This window comes from Varanus komodoensis, unplaced genomic scaffold (assembly GCF_004798865.1).
Source record: "Varanus komodoensis strain SLA01 unplaced genomic scaffold, ASM479886v1 scaffold26, whole genome shotgun sequence".
Lineage (NCBI taxonomy): Eukaryota > Metazoa > Chordata > Lepidosauria > Squamata > Varanidae > Varanus > Varanus komodoensis.
In genome coordinates, this window is record NW_025335684.1 from 10736972 (window position 1) to 10762923 (window position 25952).

The window sequence follows — 25952 nt, forward strand, 5'->3', positions numbered from 1 at the left end:
AGACTGGCTGGGAAAGCCTACGAATTCAGAGGGCAGCAATCATCCTATGTAGGAACAAAGGAGCAACGGAAGCATTGTCCACCTTCCTGCCCTTCATTTTCACAAGAGAAGCTTTTTCGCCTGTCTAGCTGGCAAGGAAGGGAAGGAAGGGAGATGCAGAGTCTTCAGGATAACTCATATCCTGGCCTTTCCCATCTCTTCCCCTTCCCACCCACTTTTTCTTCCTCCTAAAGATCACTTTCCTGACCTTGAAGGAGGAGCAGGTGCTGCTCTTTCCATGCCGCTTGTGAGTGGGAAGTTGGATGGGAATTGGATTCCCAGCAATGGTTCCTCTGATACTTTCTGCAGCATCACTCCTGGAAGGCTTCCCCGACACCCAGGTGCTTTCCAGAACTGGTTGCACAACCATTTTGCAGAATGAGAGGTAAAACAGAGAAGCAAACTTGGTGTATCAGTCATAAATTTATTAGATTTCCATGGGATCAAACTGTTTTGAAGATCAACTATACGAACAATCATAACTCTTCTCCTTCCAACAATATGCAAAGCAGCATCCCGAAAGCCAGAAACAGGAGGGGGAAATATTCAAACAAAATATTCCTTATTGCTCACCTTTGATTTGGTCTATTCCGGACTGTGCCGAGAGCGATTTGCATGGAAACAGAACAACAGAAAATCTAGCAACTGGCTTGGGACAACCATTAGAATCAGCCTCACATACATTTTTAAGAACATAGCTGCATTCTTTTAACGTTGTCATTTTGCCTGGTAGGCAAATCATACAGCTGACTATCATTCTTACCCCCACAGCTCAATTATGGCCTGTTAATGCACATAAGAAGATAATGCATTTTTAAATGGTAAGCCGTCTTGCACATGCAAGTCCAGAAATCTTTGTGGCCATCAGAAATAAATCCTCTTGGCAATCACACACTTTCCATTGCAGTCAGGAAATATTAATGGGTGAGACGCCCATCAGTTTCCCCCACTGCAGCTCCCTGGCATGCATGTTAAGTTCAGGCATGCGGGGGGGCTGCTGCGAGGGGCCCGTTCCACAGAACAGTAAAACAGGCGTTTGAGGCTGCCAACGAAGATGGCTGCCGGAAGAAGCAGGCGGCTGCGTCAGAGGGCAGCCACCTCCCTCTGAGAACACCCTGGGGAGGATGCCACCCCAGGCACATCTGGAACCATCCAAAGAATGCAGGCCCCCACCCTGCGAAACCCGCCAAGTGTGAGCTCATGGGGAGGAGGCAGCAGGTGGGGGGGGGTCATGAGCCCTGCCATTGGGGGTGACCCTTGGAATGCTGTTGGACTACTGCTCTCACAAGCCCCAGGCGGGTGGGGGCTGGGAATGATGGGAGCTGTAGTCCACCAGCAAGTGGTGGGCCGTATGTCCCCCACTCACGATTGAGGGAGAGCTCCTCCTGCCTGTTTGTGGGTATATTAACCAGGCATGTCCAAATCTCGGTGAGGCTGGAGGGGAACGGGCACCAAGGGAGCTGCGGCAGAGTCTGGCCAATCCCGTGGTCCTTGCCTGTTACAGCAGGGCGAATGGTGGGCCAGACGTACAGATCGGGGCCAGAGGACTCTCCGACAGAGGGCTGGAGGAGGAGCTGAGCTTTGTGGCCACCTGCGCCTTTCCCAGCTGGGGAGGATGCGGGACAGACAAAGCCACGCTGGCCCTCCCCTTTATCCCCATCTGCCTTAGAGACTTGCATGCAGCATTTAAGCTTCATCAAAGCCATGACACAATCACAGGCGTCTGGGCAGAGTTTGCTCTCGGAATCGCGGCTCAACCTCGTCTTCGTTCCATGATGTGGAATTCCGTTCGTTGCAGCCTCTCACTGTCGATTGGCACGTCCCTGAGCTTCTCCTGCTTTGGTCTGTGAAAGCATCTAAACGCCACGAGAAAGCTACTGATTCCAAGGGCAGTGCTTTCTTAGAAGATCCTCTCTTAATGGCAGGACCAACAGCCTGCTCATTTCTTTTGTAATACGGATTAAACTGAAACACATCTTGAAAGGGAGTCCAACCGGCAGCTGGCCGATGCTGTTCTGCTGGTGTAGGTGCTCACTAATTGGCCAACTGGATGAGAATCATTGCTTTTTGAATCGGAGAAATACAGAGGGAGGCCGAAGGCGAGGGACACCACCACATACCTGGATGGATTGGTCACATTTATTTCCTGGCCCACCAAGTTACAAGGGCTAATTTTGCTTCATCAAGGCCAGCAGCTCTTCTTCCATTCTTTGAGGGCTACTCAGTTCATCTAAACTGTAGTATCTGTGAGCGATCTTTTCGGCAGTGACGGCGACCACTCTCACCCCATGGGTGTCTTCTCCTAGCTGGCATCCTATGGCAGATGACACCACCATGTCGAGGCCATGGTGCAAGCCCCCGGCATTTCTGTGGTAGTGCCCAGAAAACACGGCTTTAACACCTGCGGGGGAAAAACGGGAAAAAAAACCAAACTGAGAAGTTAAACCAGTACTTTGGCTCAAGAAATATACAGATCAAGGAAGTCAAGAATTACCTATAATTTTCTTAGATCTAATCTTTCTTTTCTCTATCAAAGGGAAGGTAAATGAGTGGATCTATCTTATGATATGGTCTTTCTTCTCTTTCTCCCCCACACTCACATGTGGGTTTTTTTTTTTTTTTTTTGGTGTCGCTGCTCTTTTGGATGGATCTGAGCTTTTTTAAAGTAGTAGATAACAAGGAAAGAGAACGGCAGATGCTCTCTTCCACCCTGTTTTCTCCGTTTTACGAAGGGTTTTATCGCATACACATGAATCTAAAAGGCAGGCAGACGAGGCATTCAGAATCTGAAAATCTTCAGGTGGCAGTCCTTGACTTAAGCTGTTTGTCAGCCAATTTCTCGAGCAGCTGGGTCTATTCAGTGGTGGCATCTGTCCTTTGAACCCTGGGGAGGCTCACTCGAGCATGGAGGAAAACAAGTCACAGTGGCTTATTAACTTCCCCAAGCATGCCGCCAGATTGGATTAATTAATCTTGCCGGGCAGTGAGCCACCGACGCTTATTCTCCCTCTGTGATGGCGCAAACCCCGTCTCCCTCACATGTGGTTTGAGCGGCAGCAATGGTGGTGTGTGTGTGAAGAGCCTTTGGAAAACACATGCATCTGTTTACTGCATGCAGTTATATTCTACCTTCCCTCCAAGGAGCTTAGCTCAGAAAAACAGTGAGGAAGGAGAGTCATGATGGAGGTGTTTGAAATAACGCACAGTGCGGAGAACACACAAACCTGAAGCTGATGGGTGGCAGGTTTAGGGCAGATCAGAGAAAGCACTTTTTACCCAAAGTTTAAACTGTGGCATTTGCTGTCACAGGAAGTGGTGATGGCCACCAAATTGGATGACTTTAAAGGGGGATTGGACACGAGGGAGGAGGCTACCCATGGCTACTAGCCCTGCTGGCCATGTGCTCCCTCCTGCCTGCAGGCACCCATTGCTGAGGAACTGGGCTGGTGGAGCTCTTGCACCCCTCCTGCTGGAGGGATCCTGTGGGTGGCAGGTTTGCCACTGTTTGTACAGAGGGCTGGACTGGATAGACCTGGGTCTGATCCAGCACACTTTTCTCACGTTCTTATGACTTTTTCCTTTCCAGGATTTGCTGCTCCCTCTTCTACTGCTGCTCTGTTGCAATCTTATAAAAATGTATTGCTTTACATCATTTTTATATTATTGCTTTGTATTTTCAATGTGTGAGCTGCTCAGGAATTTTAGTGTATTAAACAGGATAAAAGTATCAGACTAATCATATTTGTTGTTGTTGTTAGTTGCGAAGTCATGTCCGACCCATCGCGACCCCATGGACAACGTTCCTCCAGGACTTCCTGTCCTCCACCATCCCCTAGAGTCCACTGAAGCTCACACTGACTGCTTCAGTAACTCCATCCAGCCACCTTATCCTCTGCCGCCCCCTTCTTCTTTTGCCATCTATTGTGCCCAGCATCAGGGTCTTCTCCAGGGAGTCCTTCCTTCTCATTAGGTGGCCAAAGTATTTGAGTTTCATCTTCAGTATCTAGTCTTCTAAAGAGCAGTCAGGGTTGATCTCCTCTAGGACTGACCAGTTAGATCGCCTTGCGGTCCAAGGGACTCGCAGGAGTCTCCTCCAGCACCACAATTCAAAGGCCTCAATTCTTTGGCGCTCAGCCTTCCTTATGGTCCAGCTTTCACAGCCATACATTGCAACTGGGAAAACCATAGCCTTAACTATACGCACTTTTGTTGGCAAGGTGATGTCTCTGCTTTTTAGTATGCTGTCTAGATTTGCCATAGCTTTCCTCCCTAGGAGTATCTTTTAATTTCTTGGCTGCAGTCCCCATCTGCGGTGATCTTGGAGCCCAGGAAAATAAAATCTGTCACTACCTCCATTTCTTCCCCATCTATTTGCCAGGAAGTGAGAGGACTGGACGTCATGATCTTAGTTTTCTTAATGTTGAGTTTCAGGCCAACTTTTGCACTCTCCTCCTTCACCCGCATCAAGAGGCTCTTTAGTTCCTCTTCACTTTCCGCCATGAGAGTGGTATCATCTGCATATCTGAGGTTGTTGATATTTCTCCCAGCAATCTTAATTCCAACTGGTGATTCATCTAGCCCCACCTTTCTCATGATGTGCTCTGCATATAAGTTAAATAGGCAGGGAGACAGTATACAGCCTTGCTGAACTCTTTCTCAATTTTGAACCAATCAGTGGTTCCGTGTCCAGTTCTCACTGTTGCTTCTTGACTCGCATATAGGTTTCTCAAGAGACAAATAAGATGGTCTGGTACTCCTATCTCTTTAAGAACTTGCCACAATTTGTCGTTATCCACACAATCAAAGGCTTTAGCGTAGTCAATGAAGCAGAAGTAGATGCTTTTCTGGAACTCCCTAGCTTTCTCCATGATCCAGCGTATGTTGGCAATTTGATCTCTAGTTCCTCTCCCTCTTCGAAATCCTGCCTATACTTCTGGTAGTTCTCGGTCCACATACTGCAGGAGCCTAGCTTGCAGGATTTTGAGCATCGCTTTGCTAGCATGTGAAATGAGTGCAATGGTGTGGTAGTTTGAACATTCTTTGGCATTGCCCTTCTTTGGGATTGGAATGTAAACTGACCTTTTCCAATCCTGTAGCCCTGTTGAGTTTTCCAAATTTGCTGGCATATTGAGTGCAGCACTTTTACTGCATCGTCTTTTAGGATTTTGAATAGCTCAGCTGGAATGCTGTCACCTCCACTAGCTTTGTTGTTGCTCAGACTTCCTAAGGCCCATTTGACTTCACATTCCAGGATGTCTGGCTCGAGGTCAGTGACCACCCCATCGTGGTTATCAGGGACGTTAAGCTCTTTCTTGTATAGTTCTTCTGTGTAATCTTGCCACCTCTTCTTAATCTCTTCTGCCTCTGTTAGATCCCTGCCATTTTGGTCCTTTATCATGCCCATCTTTGCATGAAATGTTCCCTTCATATCTCCAATTTCTTGAAGAGATCTCTGGTCTTCCCTATTCTATTGTTTTCTTCTATTTCTTTGCACTGTTCATTTAAGAAGGCATTCTTATCTCTTCTAGCTGTTCTCTGGAATTCTGCATTCAATTGTTTGTATCTTTCGCTTTCTCCCTTGCCTTTGCTTCCCTTCCTTCCTCAGCTATTTGTAAAGCTTCCTCAGACAGCCATTTTGCTTTCTTGCATTTCTTTTTCTTTGGGATGGTTTTAGTTGCTACTTTTTGTACAATGGTGCGAACCTCCGTCCATAGTTCTTCAGGCACTCTGTCTATCAGATCTAATTCCTTAAATCTATTTGTCACCTCTACTGTATATTCATCAGGGATATGATTTAGGTCATACCTGAGTGGCCTAGTGCTTTTCCCTACTTTCTTCAACTTAAGCCTAAATTTTGCAACCAGAAGCTCATGATCTGAGCCACAGTCAGCTCCTGGTCTAGTTTTTACTGACTGTATAGAGCTTCTCCATCTTTGGCTGCAGAGCACATAGGCAATCTGATTTCTGTGTTGACCGTCTGGGGATGTCCATGTGTAGAGTCGTCTCTTGGGATGTTGGAAAAGAGTGTTTGCTATGACCTTCGTATTCTCTTGACAAAATTCTACCAGCCTTTGCCCTGGTTCGTTTTGTGCTCCAAGGCCAAACTTGCCTGTTATTCCGGTTTCTTTTGGCTTCCTACTTTAGCATTCCAGTCCCCCATGATGATAAGGACATCATTTTTGGGTGTTAATTCTAGGGGAATTCTAGAATTATCTAGAATTCAACACCTAATTCTAGAAGGTGTTGTAGGCCTTCACAGAACTGGTCAACTTCAGCCTCTTCAGCACCAGTGGTTGGGGCATAGATTTGGACTATTGTGATGTTGAATGGTTTGCCTTGGATTCGAACTGGGATCATTCTGTCATTTTGGAGATTGTATCCCAGTACTGCTTTTCTTACTCTTTTATTGGCTATGAAGGCTACTTCATTTCTTCTGAGGAATCCTTGCCCACAGTAGTATACCTGATGGTCATCTGAGTTAAATTCACCCATTCTTCTCCATTTTAGTTCACTGATTCCTAAGATGTCGATGTTCAGTCTTGTCATCTCTTGTTTGACCACATCCAGCTTGCCTTGATTCATGGATCTTACATTCCAGGTTCCTAAGGAGTATAGATCTTTGCAGCATCGGACTCTCCTTTCACCACCAGATACATCCGCAACTGAGTGTCCTTTCGGCTTTGACCCAGTTGCTTCCTTCTTTCTGGCGCTACTAGTACTAGCCCTCTGCTCTTCCCCAGTAGCATATTGGACACCTTCCGACCTGAGGGGCTCATCTTCCAGCATCATATCTTTTTGCCTTTTGGTACTGTCCATGGGGTTTTCATGGCAAAGATACTGGAGTGGGTTGCCATTTCCTTCTCCAGTGGATCAGCTTTTGTCAGAGCTCTCTGCTATGACCTGTCCGTCCTGGGTGACCCTGCACGGCATAGCTCATAGCTTCATTGAGCTACGCAAGCCCCTTTGCCATGACAAGGCAGCGATCCATGAAGGAGACTTATATTTGAGTTACAGGCATTAGGGTTTAATTCTATATCCCATCTACAGTCTGTGTCTTCTTGAGGTTCTGGACAACTGTCCCCATACTCTTGGCTGTTGGATACCCTGACTGGGGCTGATGGGAGCTGAAGTCCAAAACATTTAGAGAACACTTAAGTTGGGAAAGGCTGATCTAGCCTGAAGGCCTTCCAGCAGCCACGGCCTTTAACTAAGACAAGCTGATCCATCTTTCTGTCAACTAGGTAGTTTGCTAAGAAGGTGAAACCATTTGCGTTTAAACACACTCTGCTCTTCAATCTGAGCTCTCAATTTGAAGTAAAAATCCCTTTCTGGCAACTCTCTGAAGAACTGTGTGAAATTGGAATAGGAATTCATGTGATTACGACCTGACAATTTCTTTTGCCAGCATCGCTTTAAATGAGAGATTCCCCTTCAGCCTCAAAGACAGACCATTTTCTGCTCATCCACAAGGTGTACAATGCGCACAGACTCTTCCACTCTCACTAAAATTTCCACCAGCATTATCGCCCCCCACCCCCGCCACACAATAGGCTATTGCAAAATGCATCACTTTCACAATCAATTTATCTCCAGCTCATCTTGGGGAACCATCTTGGTCTATAGCTCAAGGCTTGATTAAAAATGTAATTGATGGAGTTTTTAATTTTAAAGGTCAATTGTTGGTATAGTTGCCTTTTAAAATGGCCCAGCGGCTAAATTGACTTCTTCTTTTTTTATGTTTAAAGGGACTTATTACCTGGCATTCCTAGATTCTCTCCAGGATGGCTTACAACACAACATAATGCAACACACACACAATCAATTGTGAAAGAAAGATGATAAATAAAATGAAGACAATAAATCAGAAAGCGAGGACAAAGAAACATAACGATGGCAAGCATCAATTCCAAATCCACCAGCACCTGCGGTGCTGTGCTTCTCGCCACAGGAGCCACTGCTGAGGTGCCCTGAGCTTGGAGCCTGTTTCCATACACAGGCAAATGCAGAAGGTGGGAGGGTCCCTTGAGTTTCTCCAGTCCCTGAATTAAATATTGACTTATTTATTGCACATTAGGGTGCCCAATAAATTAAGTTCTTGGTTTTGCCTTTTTAAAAATCTAAGATATAAAATCACAAAGAAACAATGTTGTTGTTGCTGGTTGCTAAGTCACATCCGACCCATCGCAACCCCATGGACAACACTCCTCCAGGTCTTCCTGTCCTCCACCATCCCCCGAGTCCACTTAAGCTCCCACTGCCTGCTTCAGTGACTCCATCCAGCCACCTCATCCTCTGCCGTCCCCTTCTTCTTTTGCTGTCAATCATTCCCAGCATTAGGCTCTTCTCCAGGGAGTTCTTCCTTCTCATTAGGTGGCCAAAGTATTTGAGTTTCATCTTCAGGATCTGGCCTTCTAAAGAGCAGTCAGGGTTGATCTCCTCTAGAACTGACTGGTTTGATTGCCTTGCTGTCCAAGGGACTTGCAGGAGTCTCTGCCAGCACCACAACTCAAAGGCCAATTCTTCAGTGCTCAGCCTTCCTTATGGTCCAGCTTTCACAGCCATACATTGCAACTAGGAAAACCATGGCCTTGACTATACGCACTTTTGTTGGAAGGGTGATGCCTGCTTTTTAGTCTGCTCCTTGGGAGGAAATCTAGACTAAATTTCCTCCCAAGGAGCAATCATACAAAATCGGCGACACCAGTTGCAAGGGTCATAACAGCACATGATAAAACCAAACCTGAAAGCCAAACCAAGCTGACCCAAAACCCTGTGCAGATCGTTTAAAAGCACGATGGCAGATCGTAAAATGCCTGGAGGGTGAAGGCAACTTCCCCAGGTGCTGAAGAAGAGGGTGTGTGGGCATGGAGTGAGTCTCCCGTGGGCTGGGGCATTGACCAATTGGGCCCTCTTTCTTCTAGCTGACCAGCCTTAACCCCTCTGGTGGGAGTGGCCTGGTTGATGACCATCAGGTCCAAGTAGGCCAATAGGGGAGGAGATATTCCTTTGGGTAAACTGACCCCATTAAGGGTAGGAATGGATCTCTGGGGCCATTTTTGCACCCCAGGATGCCTCCTCCCTGCATACCAAGTGAGCTTTAGTCTGCTGGTGAGCTGAAAATTAATTAAAGAAATAAAATAATGACTGGGAAAAACATTTGGATCTCTACAGAGAATGAAAAGGATTGATGTTTAGCTAAATCTGACTTTCGCTGACAAGATAAATATGACTTTTTTGGCACTTGCGGTGCCACATCCAAACCAGTACAGAGCACCAAAAGGTGTGTGCAGCCTTTACAAATATACTGGTTAGCAGGAGTTGCAACCTGTTTGCATTTTGCTTACTCCAGGGGTGAATGTTGTGAAAGGAGGTTGTCTTGCGGGCGCACCAGAGTCGTACAGAGTGGTAGTAACACCTCTCTCGATCTAGCAGCCACACTTCTGGCTATGCAACCAAGGGCGGCGTTCGCCCTCTTGACCGCCGCATCACTGCCACTGAGTTTTTGCTTCTCGGCGGGGACACAACGGCAGCCCCAAACACAACTCAGATGGAAAAGGTTTCACACATTATTAGACAGAGCCCGTTTTTGCATTATGACAACTACAAAACATCTTTCTAGTCATCACCAATAGTTGCTGGGCCCCCTCCTCCTCACTGTCCTCAGGCTGTTTTCTTTCTTAGAACCTTCTTTTTCATGTGTCTCACCATCTTGTTTTAAAATATTCTGAAAGTTCTGCCAAGATTTTGATTTTTTAAAAAGCCAGCTCCACTTGGAAGCCGTGTGTCGAGTCAAAGGAGTCGCTTTTTGAAGCTGATTACACTGAATTATAGATGCAACTTCTACCCCAGGTAGGCGAGGTTGGCCGTGTTGTGTGCTAAATAAAAGGATATTTGATCCTGAAATGAAATGGGGCAGGGAAGCTGCGCGGGTGTTTTGCTGGCAGCACTTGCTGCTGGCTAATGTTCGGCTTTGTGTCGCCTCTGTTTGGCTGCTTCTCTTTTACAGGGGGAAACTTGAAAACCTGGAAAGCTGGAGCTGGAAAACAAGGGGAGGGGGAAAGCTCACGTGATGTCTGTGAAACCAGAGGAAAGACTGCAGCGGCAGTTGGGCTCCTCAAGGAAGGGGACTTCACCCAAAGGACCGTGAGCGATCAGTGGCTCTCTCCTAGGCAACATTCACTCAGAATCCTGCTTTATCCATCATAACTGGCAGGCACCACTATCCAGAATTCAGGGGTAGGCAACATAGTCTTGGCAGGCACCAACGTCCTCCCAGATACCTGCCTTGGTCTCCACCAAGCCTGCCCAGTCTTTCCAATTGTCATTTTGTGTGCTTGTGTGTGTGTTTCTTACTGGCCTTTGGGATTGCTCCACAGCATCCAAGCTGCTCCACCTTAATTTCCCTCTGGGCAGGATACTGATCCTTTGTAACGAGCTCTGTCCACCCACAGTAGCCATTTTAGGGTTGTGCCCAAGACTGCTTCTTAAATGTCCCAGTGAGCACCAAAGGCCCCCTGTCCCTATTCTATTTATATACCCTTTGGCCAACACTGCCTGTGGCTATCACTACAACCTGTAGTTGTGTGTCCCCCTCCTTCGCTTTCTCGGCTTCTCTCCTGCAAAAGACTGCAGGCAGAGAAGTGTCTTAGTGGTACAACAGCTCTGCATGTAGGAAGTCTCTGGGTCACTCCCAGGCTTCTCCAAGCAGGATTGGGAAAACTCTTGCATGAAGTTCCAGAAAGACATGGCTTGTTAACCATGAACAACCCACCGTTCACAACCTGACAACAAACCACAGGTTGTTTGTGGTTAAAAAAGACATGGCTTCTTAGCATGCCAAGTTCAGGCAAAGCAATAACCCACATTTCAACAACCAGTGGCTCAATGGCTGTCCACACTCAAGCACATTGTCTGAACAGTTTCGGTCTGAGAGAGCTTGCTGTGTTCTTGTTGCACATCCGTCTCTCCGCTGGGCAGGATGATGGGCAAGTGCAGCGCCAGACTGTAAGGCAACAGTCTAATGTTTTCCAGCTAGTATCATTTCCACTGCACCTCTGCAAGGGAAATTCTCTAGGGGCCTGGACATTTTTGGCATTCCTTGACACCTTTGTGCCACCCACAAATGCTGGCACCTTTGAAAACAGGAAAAAGGCCGCTTCTGGAAGCAGAATCGGTGCTGTAGCACCTTAGTAATTACAAGATGCAGGAGCAGAATATATAAAAGCAGTGCAACCGGGGCAGGAAGAAAGCAGTCTGACAGGCAACATCAGTCTTGTCTCAGCCAGCTATAAAGAACAGTTTTCCTACATGACAATCTGGGACCCGAGAGACTGAGGGAGGGAGGGAATACGTGCTACTGGGCCAGCTTCCTTCCCATAAAAGGAAGCATTTTCGCCACTTTCTCCGGCTTGTATCCCCCAAGGGTGGCTGCATTTCACGCTACCTTAAACTTCTGGTGATGTTAGCAGGGTTTACGCAGGTTCCCGATGACCAAATGGCAACTGCCCCATGCCCGGAACAGGGCGAGAGATTCAGCACCTGGAAGTTAACGGATGTCTCCCTTCCAACTACGTCAATTCAACATAGGGCAGGATGAATCCTCTTGGAAAGGGCGTGGATCCCAGGCTGTTCTCCTCCTGCCGACAGGCGCAAAAGTTCAGCTAGGCCTACGGCACTGAAACTGGTCTGCTGCAGAAGCAGCTATCTGTATGTTGGGTTCCACTTCTTTCATGCTTTTTATTTATTTTTCATGTCATGCTTTAAGATGTTGCTCTTCCGTCTGGATTTTCTTTTCGGCTGCCTTGAGCACCATGGTTTGCCACTCAGGTGGGATGTAAATCAAATAAACAGGTAACGTGGTCTCCTGGCATGAGGGTAACACCGTGGCATACAGGTGCAAAGCAACACAGAACGGAAAGTCAGAGCAAGGCCTGCCTTGGCAGTCGCACGCTTACTGCTGTTGTAACAATGAAGAAGGTGTCACTCCGGAGCGATGGTGTGCCACCAACTCCTTTTCACACACGGAGGGATGCTGTGACGTAAGTCGGGAATTTTCTTACATGCATCTACTGACTGAAATGTGTATAGCCTTAGAAACACGATGCTGCCTTCCGCCAGGCTCATTAGTCTATTGGACCTCGTTTGTTCGGTGACGCCTACATCTTATCCAATGCAGCTTTTATCTTGAGCCTTATAGGAGCCATCTATGGCAATGAACCTCTTTTGGGAGTGGAGTGCAGCACTGTGGACATCTCCAAGAAAGTCCAAAATAAAAACTGCAGTGGATAAGGAACCCCACTGATAGGGCTCATCAATTCCCCGAGGCTTTTCTCCATCACCTTCTTCCTTTCAACTGCAGATGCCTATGACTGAGCCTGCGACTGTCTGCATGGCCAAGTCATGTGCTCCTCCACTGAGTTATGGCCTCCAACCTGGTCGAGCCTGCCAGGGCTTGGGAAACAGCTGCCTTATACCAGGTTGACTGATCAGTCCATTGAATGAAGCATCTGCAAGGATAGATCATAGAATCACAGAACTGTAGAGCTGGAAGGGGCCAAGAAGGCCATCAGGTCCAACCCCCTGCTGTGGCAGGACCCCCCCCCCAAGTCACATCATCCCACTCAGATGGCTGTCCAGCTTCTTTTTGAATGTCTCCAGAATGGGAGAGCCCACCACCTCTCCAGGCAGATGGTTCTACTGCCGTATTGCTCTGACCATGGGGAAGCTTTTCCTGATGTTCAGCCCGAATCTGGGTTGCCACAACTTGAATTGGTTATTCCATGTCCTACACTCTGGCATCAGCAAGAAGAGATCTTGACCTTCCTCTTTGTGACAGCCTTTGAGGTACTTCTAGAGGAATACCATGTCCCCGCTCAGCCTTCTCTTCTCTAGGCTGAACACGTCACATTCTCTAGTCTCTTTTCATGGGACAGTGTTTCCAAGACCTGAATCATTCTTGTTGCCCTGCTCTGGACCCTGATTTTTCTGCATCTTTGTTAAATCTTGGTGCCAAGAACTGGACAAGGTATTCCAGATGAGGTCTGACTAATGAGGAGTATAGGGAAACTACTTCTTGTGATTTGGAAGTAATATTTCTATTAATGCATCCCAAAATAGCATCTACCCCTTTCATCTCATCTTTAGAGAAGAGAGATCCCTTTACTAGTGGCCTTCTAGCCCATGGTGAGATCCACCTGATCAGGGAAGGCCAGCATTTCCAAAGCAAAGGGCATTTTGTACCACCAAACACCAGTCTGGGACCACACCAGCGTGATCCCTCCTTGTTCTTACAAACATGCTTTTCCCACACCTGCACATGATATTTTGGGCTGACTCCCTTTTCTTTCCTCTTTCCTTCCTTCCTGTACACATGTATAAAAGAGCCCTCAGGGGTGTGTGGTGGGGAATGGAACCCATGGCCCGGCCACAAAAGAGCAGGCGACTTGGAGGGAAACCAAAAGAATGATTCAGAGGTCAGCTCACATCTCCAAACGTAGGCTGATGTTTTGCATTTTCATTGAGAATTCAGGGCTGCTGTTAATGCTTGTTGCACAGCAAGTCAGAGGCAGGTCACGGCTATATCATTGGAGAAGCTGCCAGGAGTTTTGCTAACATAATAACGTGAGTCCTTTCTGTGCCACCTCTGTTGTTTACTCAACTTCTACTTGCTCCCTTCCATAACGAAGGCAACGTGATCCAATCAGTGTAATAATTCAAAGAGGACGAGCTAGCAATTTACTTTGGTCTTGATTTTTCCTTTCTTTTTTGATCTCACGCATAAAAAGGATTTCATAAAAATGGGCCGTGCACTCAAACACAATTTAGAACATTTCCCTGAACTGGTGCCATCAAATTATGATTTTGAAAAGCTGTCTGAATCCCGTGGGCTGGGAAATTAGCCTTTCGCCCACCTTCTACGCCACTACGCAAGACCAAAGTTCATGAGATATAGGAACATCCTTGACTGGAGTTCCCTACATCTTCTTTTGGATGCTTGGAAGGAACTGCGGAAGCCACCCGAATCGGTTCAGGGTAGTGGGGTTGCAAGAGTTGCGTGGGTCTGACCCCCCTCTCCTCCGTGCTACGTTTCCTAAGGAGATAACCCTGCCTCTTACACAGCAGCTAATACGTTTAAGACAGACAGTGGATCTTCTGTTGGGAAGGGCTGCAGGGCAATGGCGGAGCATGTGCTTTCAGGTCCTAGGTTCAGCATCTCCAGGTAGGAAGAAACCTCCTGCCCAAGGTCCTAGGGAACCACTGCTGCTGGTCAGAGTTTTCATTATTGGGCTGGACGGACCAGAGGTGCGACTCGGTAGGAGACCGCTGCTGCTGTTCCACTCATGGTTCTCCCATACCACACCTGACTTGGCTCTCACATCGGTGCAACTCATGTTATACACTTGAGGATGCACTGGGCATAATTCGGTCACTGATGACGCATACAGCTGTGCGTTTCCAATTCGGCCAGCACGGAAGCTGATTGTTGAGGGCAACGGGATGGCAGGCTTTGGCAAGCATTCCCACGGAACGCCACCGCTAAGGAGTATCTCAGTGGAGCGGAAAGCATGGATTTGCGCAAGGCCCTGAGATGCAAAGGGGGAAGAGGAGGGGGAGAGTAGCTTAAGGGCAGACTCTGCTTCGTGCCAGGGGATGCCATGGCCACATGACTAGTGGGAGCGGCTGCTGAGAAGCAGGAATTCCCAGGAGCGGACCAGCAAACTCACAATATGACATTGCTGGGAAAAGCTACTTTTCCAAAGCTACTGTGCAGCTCAGCCTCATGGGAAAGGGGAAGTGTGAGGGAGCTGCAGGCGGTGGTTATATTCCTGCTGAGAGGAAGTCCTGGTGCTTCAGCCCTGCGAGTGCCGCTGGACCACTGCACGCGACTGGAAAGGAGCCAATTCGGAACACACAAGAGGGGAACACGCACAAGCCCAAGAACCACATACTGCCAAGGGTGCCTACTCCCATATACTGCATTCTCGCAACTATTGAGTCTGCAGTTTCATTTCTCGGACCCCCTACCCTCTCTTGGTGCCAAGCCCCACCTCCAGAGTCCTGCCGCAGGCCTCCTTTTCGACTTTATGCTTTAATCTGGCAGACACACAAGATAAGGGCCAAGCATCAATGGCTTCCTTTCACATAAATTAATAATGGCATCATTAAGTGAATCTACATTTGCAAAGGAAACTTAAATGGTTGTGACAGGGAAGGCGAGTCTGACGACTTAAAACAGCATTGCAAAATCCATTGGCAAGCATTATCTTGTAAGACTGATTAAAGTAGTAATTGCGGGTAGAAACTCGGACTTTGAAAAATGAGATCTGCTATCAAGACCGGCAGATAAAGTAGCAGTAACTGACCTGGATCTGAGCCCTTGTATCCCTTTGAGTTTTTCAGACATCCTGACAAAAATCTCCTGGGTTTAGTTCAGAGTTAGATTCAGGTTTGTTTCTATTCCTAGCTTGGATTTGGCAGAAATTTGTGCTTTGGTCATGCAGCAATTAAAAGGAGAATTGATACAACAGTTGGGTTTGATTTAGAATCATCTTCATGGTAATAAAAGTATCAAGCAAAGGTGACCGTGAAGGTACATTAATTTTCTCCTAGCCTTTTCCTACATAGTGACCTGCACATGACTGGGGCTTCAACTTCCATCAGTCACCCCAAGCTGCAGTCAGGGATACTGGGAGTTGTAGTCCAAAATGTATTAGGATGGCATATGGTCCTCTTTCACAGAGGATAATTCTTTATTTGGAAATATCCTCTCTTGGGAGGATTGCCCAGTCTGAGGTAGCCGAGAGAGCATCTTTCCTCATCGACTGCCCTCCCTCTAACGGAGGTGATCCGACGAGCACTGCTGGCGTGTCCCGATGGACCCATGGCCTGCTCAGAGACCCACAGAGCCTTTAGGGTAGCGGCTCCATTTCTGTACAACCATCTGCCTCTGAGGCCAGACTGGAACCAACATTGTGCTGTTTCTGGCACCTCCTGAACACATTTTCATTCCCGAAAGCCTTCTCAGAAGGCTTTCAGCCAGAAGTTTTGACCAGCCGGAAGTTTTATTGCTATTCTGTCTTCAGTATTGTGTTTTACCCTTTACATTTTTGTCATTTTACTACTTTCCACTCTGGAATCTGTGTAGATGTGCAGCAATATATAGATACTATAAAGCACAGAAATAGAGTCAAGTCCAGTTTAAAGATAACCATAAAGAGAAAGAGAGCAGGTGCTGTTCTCGAAGCGTTCTCAGAAGCGTTCTTGCTGTTCTTGAAATAAGTCAAGTCCACAGGCAAAGCTTAGAAGACAAATTGTGCAGACACAGGATTCACAGTGACTCACACTGTATTTCTACATAGCAATTAAAACTTGCTTTTATTGGCCATGTGCAGCCTAAGTAGCCCCCTCAGCTCCAACCAAGATGCGAGGTGGGCTAGGCTGTGGTGGAACAACTAACTTGCGCTTACTTGGTGAGCTTCTTAGCTGAGCGGGCACTTTAAGTGGGAACGCCATTCCCTTAAGTCAGGGTGAGCAGATGGCAGGTTCCAGGGGGTTACTGTCTTTTGCTACCAGAAGTCTGGGCTCCACCAACTGAAGCTAGGTGAGAAAGAACGGACCAGGACGATGGACATGTGGTAAGAATTAAGGGACCCTAAGAACATAAGAACCTGACCAAGGATCCATCTGGCCTCCCATTCCCTTCAAACAAGTGGGCTACAGAGAACCAAGCACGGCCTGTCTGCAGCAGCACCCCCAGCCCAAGCTCCCCAGAAACTGGCACTCAAAGGAACACTGCCTCTTAGCACATGCTCAGCCCAGGAATATGTGATCAGTACCTGAACTAAGCTCAAAGGGCTTTTATACACAAACCTACTCCTTCCTGATTCTGCCCCCCCCCCCCTTTTCTCAAGCATTCTCTTCCTGCAACCTAATTTAGCACTGGCCAATCCACTCCACAGCACAGAGATGAAAAGAGCATTGAGAAGAGAAGACTGAAGGGGGACATGATATCCCTCTAGAAGTACCTCAAAGGATGTCACAAAGAGGGAGGTCAAGATCTTTTTTTGCTGATACCGGAGTGCAGGACACGGAATAATTAGTTCAAGTTGCAATAACCCAGGTTCAGGCTGGACATCAGGAAAAGCTTCCTCACTGTCAGAGCAATACGCCTGTGGAACCAGCTGCCTGGAGAGGTGGTGGGCTCTCCCACAGTGGAGGCATTCAGAAAGAAACTGGGCAGCCCTCTGAGTGGGATGGTGTGACGTGGGGTCCTGCAACACCAGGGGGCTGGACTCGATGGCCTGCATGGTCCCTTCCAACTCTACTATTCTATGATTCTAAGATCAACCAGAAGATTTCTGTAGCTTCATTTCTTTTGCCTGGACAGCTCTACACTGTTGCCGAATGTGAAGTCGATCCTATCTGGCTATGTTGTGGATTTTTTTAGAGGCCCCTCCGTCTTCTGGAAAGCATTTAAAGCTGCCAGCTGGGGGAGAGAGACAGAAATCGCTGCTTCCTAGAACATCCTTCCTTAAAGAATGCAGGATACACAATATGCTGGTAACTATTTATCAGGTACACTGTGTACCAGGTGAACAGTGCCTGGGGGCCATTCATTTCTGGAGATGACCGGACTTCGGCCACCTCAGTAGGGTTTCTCGTGGGAACACAAGCCTGAAAGTTACCTAGCCTAGTACTTTAAGGTCAGCAGCCTGTACTGGGTACTGTGAACATTTCTTAATAAGTGCTAATTGCACTGTCTCCCATCTCTCATCCGATTTGAATGGCGAGCTTGGTAGATTGTCTTTGTTGTTGCTGTTACTGTATTCTACTTTAATTGCTGCATTTGTGCATTTTGTACACACACCGTTTGTCACAACCCTTTAAGCAGTTTACTTCTAAGCCACTGAGTATCACGTTAACACTTCTAGCTCGGTTGTAGGCCGAGTTTTCCACGTTTGAAGTCTCTGATGCTCAGACCCCTCTGGATAAAACAGGAATTTTGAATACCAACAGGAAATGCATCCTGCAGAGGCAAACTCTGTCTCGCCTTCGGAAAATCCCACTTGCTGGCTGAAGGAAAACAACAGCCACAGAGCTAATCTCCAAAGCGCTGCAGAATGTCCTGGATTTCGCAAGTGCCTTCTCCTCATTCCGGTGAACAGCGACAAATGCCCATGGCGGGATGAAATTGGTTTCACTCCTGTGGACAATGGGAAGTGACGGGAGGTTTGCCTTCTCCTGCAACGTGATGAGCATGGGCAGCGGAGGGGGAAAGGCGGTGGGGGGGAGGGCTCTGTTAGGGAGAACAGAACTAAGGCCCCGGCAGTCCCGGCTGCAGAATGTCAGGCTGTGGAGTTCTGGCCGAGGAGCATTAATTCTCCTGTAAATGAGATGGACGCCCATCACAGGAAACAGGCGTGAGTCAGCGTGGCACAGTGGTTAGAGTGCTGGACTGGGGCTCAGGAGATCCGCGCTCTGGTCCCCACCCAGCCATGCAGTTCCCTGGGTGACCTATGCCCAGCCTACCTGGCAGGGCTATTGTGAGGAGAACATGGAAAGGAGGAAGCCTATGTTAGCTGCCAGGAGTTCCTGGCGAGAGGGAAAGGGGTGAGATGGAGATGCAATACAGTAATTCTAAACTACCGCCATCTCCACCTCTTTAGCTGATGGCCAGAAACCTGCCAAGGCGAACATCACAGAGGAGCTGCCTGGATCCCAAGGCGTCACAGGGGTGGCCTCGCTCTTTGGGAAAGGGGAAGCCATCGCATTGTCTGATCGAGACACTGTTAGCAACCTCTTAGCCTCAGAGACAGATGCTGAGGGCCAGGGAACAGAGGTGCCCCACGAGGAATGGCATGCCACAGGGATCCTCGGCCTTGGTGCTAAGCAGGCACATGTGGAGTTAGAAGAGAGCACCATGGAAATCTCATGGAATGGATGCCACAGAGTCATGCCCATTCATAAAACAGCTGCCACGCTCACTGCCCCGAAGGCAGATTGGTGACACGAGAAGAAAGGTGTGCGACTCTCCGCTCTTGATTTAGTGTGAAGACTGAAATAGGGGATGGTGTCATTTATAACTTCAAATATTCTCTCCCCGCAATGACATTTCCTTTCATACAGAAAAGCTGCCTTTGACTCTTTCTTGCTGGACATATTTTAAGACATGCTGGTTTGTATTAAGTTCAGATGTCTTTTTAAAATGAGTTATTTTTAAAAGGAGTGACACAAACCATAACTGTTCTTTTGAAAAAAAATCTGAGTGGAGTTTTTTATTTTTAAAGATCATTAAAACTAAATCACTGATTTTTTTCTGTAACAGAAACTCAAACGTTAGATGTTAAACTGCTCGCCCTCTGTCAATCCACTCTTTCTAGGACTCTCAGCTCAAAATCTTGCTTCCTGGTCATTCCCAACTGAGTAATTCTAGTTAGCAGTGCTGTGTGGGGTCACTCAGGCCCTCAGGTGGGAATTCCAGGTGCCAATGGCTCAAATTAATCTATGACTCAAATTGGGATCTAGCTAGACAAGAGCCTTAAATGAAGAAGCTCTATTTCTTTGGAGCATCCAACCTCTGAAGGCCAGGTGCCAATATTCTATCATTTTGGTGTCTTTTTTTGTGGGGAAGCTTTCCTGAACTAACCAGCCACTTGGGCCTGGTCATCTCTGATTGATCTGCTCCAAAATTTCAATACCAGAAATAGGAACATCTTGCAAATAAATAAATGTCAACTGAAAAAAATGGCATAAGGCCGATGGATATGTCTTCCAGACTTGGTCCTCTAACAATCCTGATTATCTTGGCCAGGTGTTATGGAAGCACAAATCCAAAACATCTGAAGATCTAACTTCTGCCCTCTCCTGCTCAGGATAATGGGATATTTTGTGTGTACCTGTATCCCGAGTCAATTCTCATCTTTTTGGTTCAATGGCGCAATAAAGATATTATGCCAGACAATTAGAATGATTGTTTAGAATTCCAACCATGATTTATCCTTTCAAATATATTACAAACACATCATGGTTTAAAGTACCATGCATTCTTCTTTTGTCTGATCAGTACTCCATTCTCTTCCACTTGGGCAGGAAACTTGATGCTTTCCAAGATGTTTTGGACTTCAGCTCCCATAAATCCCAACCAGCATGGTTAATGGTGTGGGATTGTGAGATGTAGTCCTGCATTGCCTGAGCCTGCTCTGTTGGAACTAGGATTTATCCATTTGCACCAAAGCATAGTTAGCACGAAACATGGAATACCGACTCACTTCAGACAGGGCTTTCCAACTCCGATCTACCAGCTGATCTTGAAACACTGGTTTGCCAGTTCACACATCATCCCAAGCCTTCGTTAAGGGTGCAATCCTATTGCAGTGCTTACAGTCCTTTGAGCTAGGTGCCTTTTGGTTAGGCTATGCAGAGGGAAGAGAAATGAAGGTTCTTCTTTACCTCTTAGCCCTTCTGCCTTGTATTTTCCACTAGGTGAACTTTTGTTTCTGCATCTCAGAGCAGGAAAGAAGGAGACTTACCTCTCCATTCTCCTTCTTTCCCTGCCCTGTGAAACACTCCCTCTTCCTGCTCTCCGAGGTTGCTTTCCCAACCTTAGAGAGCAGCTAGGGGCTTTTCGTTACTCCTGTTGGCTGGGCAGGGGAGGGGCTTGGGTTGGAGCTTCGATTTCCAGCTCTGAGGTTGAACCACGGTCTCCACTGTTGGGTCTGGGAATCCAGGTTCTGCAGTGGTCACTCGGACACTATGTGTCAAGGAATCACAGGATGCCTCCCTAAAATCATGGACATCTAAATTGAGGTTTTGTCTCTGCAACACGTCTAAGAAATATGTGAATCAGGGTCCCAGCAAAATGATTTCCTGATCACATTTCATTCACCCTCTTCTGTCCCTTAAGATAATATTAAGGTGACATTTGTATTTGGTAAAGTAATCATGGCTTAACTTGATGAAATTTTAAGAGTGCCAGATTTTCAATTTATAAATATTTATGATAAGGACACAATTTCATCTTTAATTAGCCCAACTGTTAGGGACACTTCTAAAGTGAGAAATTTAACTCAGCGTTTCACACCAGATGTAGCTTCTGAAACTCGAGTCTTTAGCTCTGTGGCATGAAATGAATGAGATGCTGGAATTCAAAGAAAAACAAACAAACACGCATTTTGTTCACATGAAAGTGTAAAATACAGCAGAGACACCATGTAATTTTAAGAGGAAAAAGTGAAACTGGGGTTTCTAAATGCAAATGAATGAATGAACGAACGAACAAACAAATGAATGGAAAGGCTTATGTAATAAATGAATCCTTAGTGACACAGTCAAAAGGAAACTTCTAATATATTCTAAGCAATGGGAGATTTTAACAAAAGCAGAGTATAAGGCAATGCAAAACTATCACCAGAAAGCTGGACTGCCAGTTGTAACTTGCATCCTGATGACTAAGGTCCTAGCCTAAAGCAGACCTACAAGGGAGGTCAATTTGGTCTAAAGCATACACATGAGAAACATTTCTGTTCCTCACACTTGCATCATGTCAAGTCAAACCAGCTTGCTTTGCTCCTTTATTCAGAACATTTCTAACAATCCCTAAATCAACCTTCCCTAGCCTGGCACTGTCTAGATATTTCAGACGACAACCCCCAGCATTCCTATTATGCGTGTTGGCAGAGGCTGATGGGAGCTGAAGTCCAAAGCATCTCGAGTGCATAGGTGGACGAAGGCTGCCCTGAAACATCCTGCGCTTTACACAAAGCCATTAATATGCACAGTGTTCTGCAGAATGGAGACTTCAGCACCAAGTTGGACAGTCTAAATTGTAACATGGGGTCAACCACAGAGGACATGGAAAAGATGGAGGTGCAAGTAAATGGGGGGTGAAGCTATTTGATTGAGGTGGGTTTGCTCAGATTCGGGGCAGTGGGCGGTGGGATGAAGACTGAAGGAGGATGTCAAAGGAATCCAAACAGTGGATTTTGAAGGGAACAACGAGGCAGTGTCTCCCGGGGGGCTGGGAGAGGCAGTTCCAGGCATGCAGCACAGCAAGAGAGAAAGCCGGCAGATGTCTGAAGAAGCACGACACCTCTGGAGCTGAAGGAACACAGAGAAATCCTCTGGGCTCTGTGCTCATACCTCAAGGATTGCTTCTCCCCATCCAAGCCTGCTCTCCTGTTGAGGGCTAGTTGGAGGTCATTTGGCAGTAGTGCCATTTTCACCAAAAGGGAAGCAAGGCAGCAAGTCCGAGCAGTGATTTTACTGTGGTTGTCCGAAAGATCTGGGGTTTGCTTCCCAGCAGCGAAAGGGAGTGTGACAGTGATGACACATTCATTTGCACAATCACCAACAAAAGAAGCGGCTTCAGGCTGACGACTATGTTCAGAAGGTTCTGTCTGGGCTTAGCAAGACAATGAACAATGCAGCTGCTTTGTTCCCTTGAGCCAGAGTACAGACCAAGATGTCTTCAGCTAACCTCTGAACCGGCAAACCACAGTTAGCAGTTTTGAAAGAAGCCAGGATAGGAAGCCAGTTTTAAACCATGACTTCCTATCTTGGTTTGTTCCAAAGCTATCAACCCTATGGCTCCAGTGTAACAGAAAAACAACTGAAAACCTTCTGCCATGCTCACTTGTATGCATTAAGGGGAGCTGTCCAGATGGCTCAGAAACTTCAGCTGGTGCAGAATATGGCTGCCTGAGTGTTGCTGATTCAGGGACGAGCTGCATTGGTTACCAGCATGTTTCGGAGCCCAATTTAAAGAGCTGGCTTGGACTTTGAAAGCCTTGGGACCAAATTAATCGAAGGACTGCCTTCACTTGTATCAGGCTGCTCCTATCTTGCTTTAGGAGCAGCGAGAAGGGCCCTTCTGAACTGCCCACCTATGAGGGCAGCTCAAGTGCCTTCGCTGCAGCAGTGCCTTAACTCTGGAACAAGCAGCCACCAAGTATCTGCTCTCTCCCATCACTGCTGGCTTTAAGGAAGGCTTTCAAATGCCCAAAAACAAAGTATTTCATTCTGGCCTGCCCCGATATGATTTACTGCGGGCTTTGTTGGTGGGTTTTGATTTTCTGCTTTTTCTGTCTTCTTACCAGCCTTCATATTGCGTCAGTTCTATTGTGCTTTACTGTTCTCTACCTGAAAGGCAGCCAAGAAAGATTTGAAATAAAATACAGGAGGAGTGAAATGGCTGCATGGGAGAGCACGAGGCTCATTCCTATCTGGGCATGTTAAGGTCCAAAGCAGTTCAGTGGATATATGGCTCTGGCTTTCCTAATGACGTGGATGAGGAAGTCCAGTGCATGTGCAGCTCCATCCACCCATCCATTGGACTGGAGCAAAAGCTACAGTGCTAGGCTGCTATGCGGAACCTGGTTCATGGGTAAACCCAGCTGCTCAGCGGATCTGTGACACGTGAACTGCTGGCTGAGCAAAGCAGCCAACATTTCACGTCATACAAGCATCAACAGCAGAATGAAAACTAACCATGTTGAGACGCCGCGGTAAGAGAAGCGATTGCTTGTCTGTCTTTGGAAATGGATGCAAATGTTTTTCCTTGTTTAATTCTAATCAGTAGCTGGCTAGAATCCAGCACACAGTTGGGCATTAACAAGATCACCCCACAGATTCAGAATTTAAGGATACCTCTGTATATTTATTTATGGAATAATTAACTTACAGATTAGCTTATGGAATAATTAACTTATGGAATTCATTCCTATAAGATGTGAGCTTAGATGGCTAATAAGTGAGATACCTATCAGACAAATGAATCGTATGAAAGTCCTAAAGTTAAGTCCCAGGCAATCTTCAGCTGAGGATGCATTTAGAGAGAAAAATGTCCCACACTCCCAGAACCAACTTGCAGCTGATGAAAAAGATCTCACTCGCCTCGAGAGCTTAGAAGTTCTGCCAATCAAAACAGACAATACTGGGCAGGATAGACATAAAGCCTGACCTGCTAAAACATTATATGGTGACCCTGGTACCAGGAGCCTGAAGGCTGAGCTGTTGTCCTGCCTCTATAGCGGCTGCACAGACGGAACCGCACTGGCTGCCTCTTCGAGGATGCCACTGGGCCTTGGAGAGGGGGAGGACGGGCATGGCTCAGGGTGGGGAGGGAAGGGGCTGAAGCCAGGGCTGGCGGATAAAGCCATTTCCGATCGGTGCCCAGCCTCCTTCCCTCCCCGACCCTGATGCTTCCATGGCTGCTGCCGCCAGGCCTCTCTCCATGCACTGGAGTCACATGACGAAAGCAACACTGTGAAATGCACCCAGAAATCGTTTGCGACTGAGTACAGGTCTTCCGAGACAGCAGCAATATGCTTCCAGTACCACGCACAGGTGAGCGGCCTAGCGGATGCATTTTGTTTCAGATGGAGCTGCAGGACATCCTCTGGGCAGCCCCAGGCGTAGCACAGGTGGATACTGCAACCCTGCGAGTCTATTCGCTGTCGCTGAAACGCACAAGGCCTGTCTCTTCCGGAACCAGATCCCTCAGTCAGCAGAGATGGTTCTCACCTCCACTGAGCATCTGTGCGCACAAGCGTGCATGGACACTGAGGTATCATGCAGGGGCACTGATGCCCCTTTACATGCCCACCACCTTAGGGTTGTATTTTAATAACATATTGTAGGGACGGAAGCTCTCAGTATGGTGAGCTGGGAGAACACCAGTGGAACGCATGTCCCAGCCTTCCAAATTCTCCCCATCCTTTGGAAGTGGCCAAGCACCCCCTTTTCATGGTCTGGAAACGGGACAAGAGGGAATTATTCTGATTCAGTCCCAGAGTAACATTTCAAAAAGGGGGTGCCAATCATCTCCCCCAAAGTGAAAACAGTGAGCAAAGGAGGGTTTTCCAGAGACAAGCAAGGGAAAGAAAAGGTAGCATGTATGATGGTGCCAGGTGTCTATTGTACCAGAAGCAAACGACAAGTGCCAATACTTTTCATGCAGACAAGTAGCAGATGTCCTGAAGCAGGAGAAGCAAAACTAATCTGCTTCAAGCAGGGAGCAACTCTGATCCAGGGGTTCAGGAGCTTCCTCGGAAATGTTTTGTTTTCTTGCCTTGTAGATGCACTCCATAAAGCGGCACTTTCCTCTAAGCTCACCACTGGCTAGTGGGAATGTGTTTTCTGAAATAAGAGAGGTTCAGAGTGTGTGTGTGTGCTCTAGATGGATCCCCCCCCCCTTTATTTCAGTTCCCATGATCCAACTTTAGAAAATAACGAGAGCTTGCAATAATTGCACTGACATTTGGTTCATTGAAATGGCTAGGTGTTTCACTCCACAGCTCTGCAAAGAAGTGTTGTCAAGGGACAGATATCGTGCCAACTTTTACAACATCCATTGTTGTTGTAGAGAATATTCTCACTCTCTCTCCAGAATTCTGAACTTTGCTGGGTGCCAATCACTGTACTTAGTTATGCAAAAAATGCGGGGGGGAGAATAATCTTTTATTTAAAAATGCCATTCTAATTTTCTTCTGCTGGAATCCAGAACATTTGAATAAATATTAAGTACTCAGAAGGTTAACCATCTGGAACAGCAAAGCCAGAAAACTTTATATACGTGCGATTTCATTATCTATTGCCTGTCTGTAAGGAAAAAAGGGGGGACGAATGAAGAGAGCAGGGAAAGACCGTGTCAGTGCGTATCTGTGTCCATGTCCTGCCATGATAACTGTTTTTATGCTCCATTGACAGCATCCTGTCAGCATGGAAAGGTTCTTCAAGTGAAATTAATTTTTAAGGGAAAAATGGAAAAAGAATAGCTCTGTTACTAAGGAAACTGAGCTATGGGGAGCTCACATTTTTGGAATCTGGGATTATTTCCTAGCATGTGAAGTTATACCACTGCATGCTAAACTGTCCAGCAGTCTTGCTTCGTTTTTCCATTTAATCCAGTCAAAGAA

At 47.0% G+C, this 25952-nt stretch overlaps 1 protein-coding gene across 1 annotated transcript in view; it reads right to left on the reverse strand.

Annotated features, from left to right (window-relative positions):
* Positions 1-449: 449 nt before the first annotated feature.
* CPPED1 (calcineurin like phosphoesterase domain containing 1) overlaps positions 450-25952 on the reverse strand; it is a 64258-nt gene continuing 38755 nt past the window's right edge. The window contains exon 4 of the mRNA XM_044433803.1: positions 450-2440. Within this exon, the coding sequence (XP_044289738.1) occupies positions 2208-2440 (233 nt within the window). The 3' untranslated portion in view covers positions 450-2207. The remainder of the gene's footprint in view (positions 2441-25952) is intronic.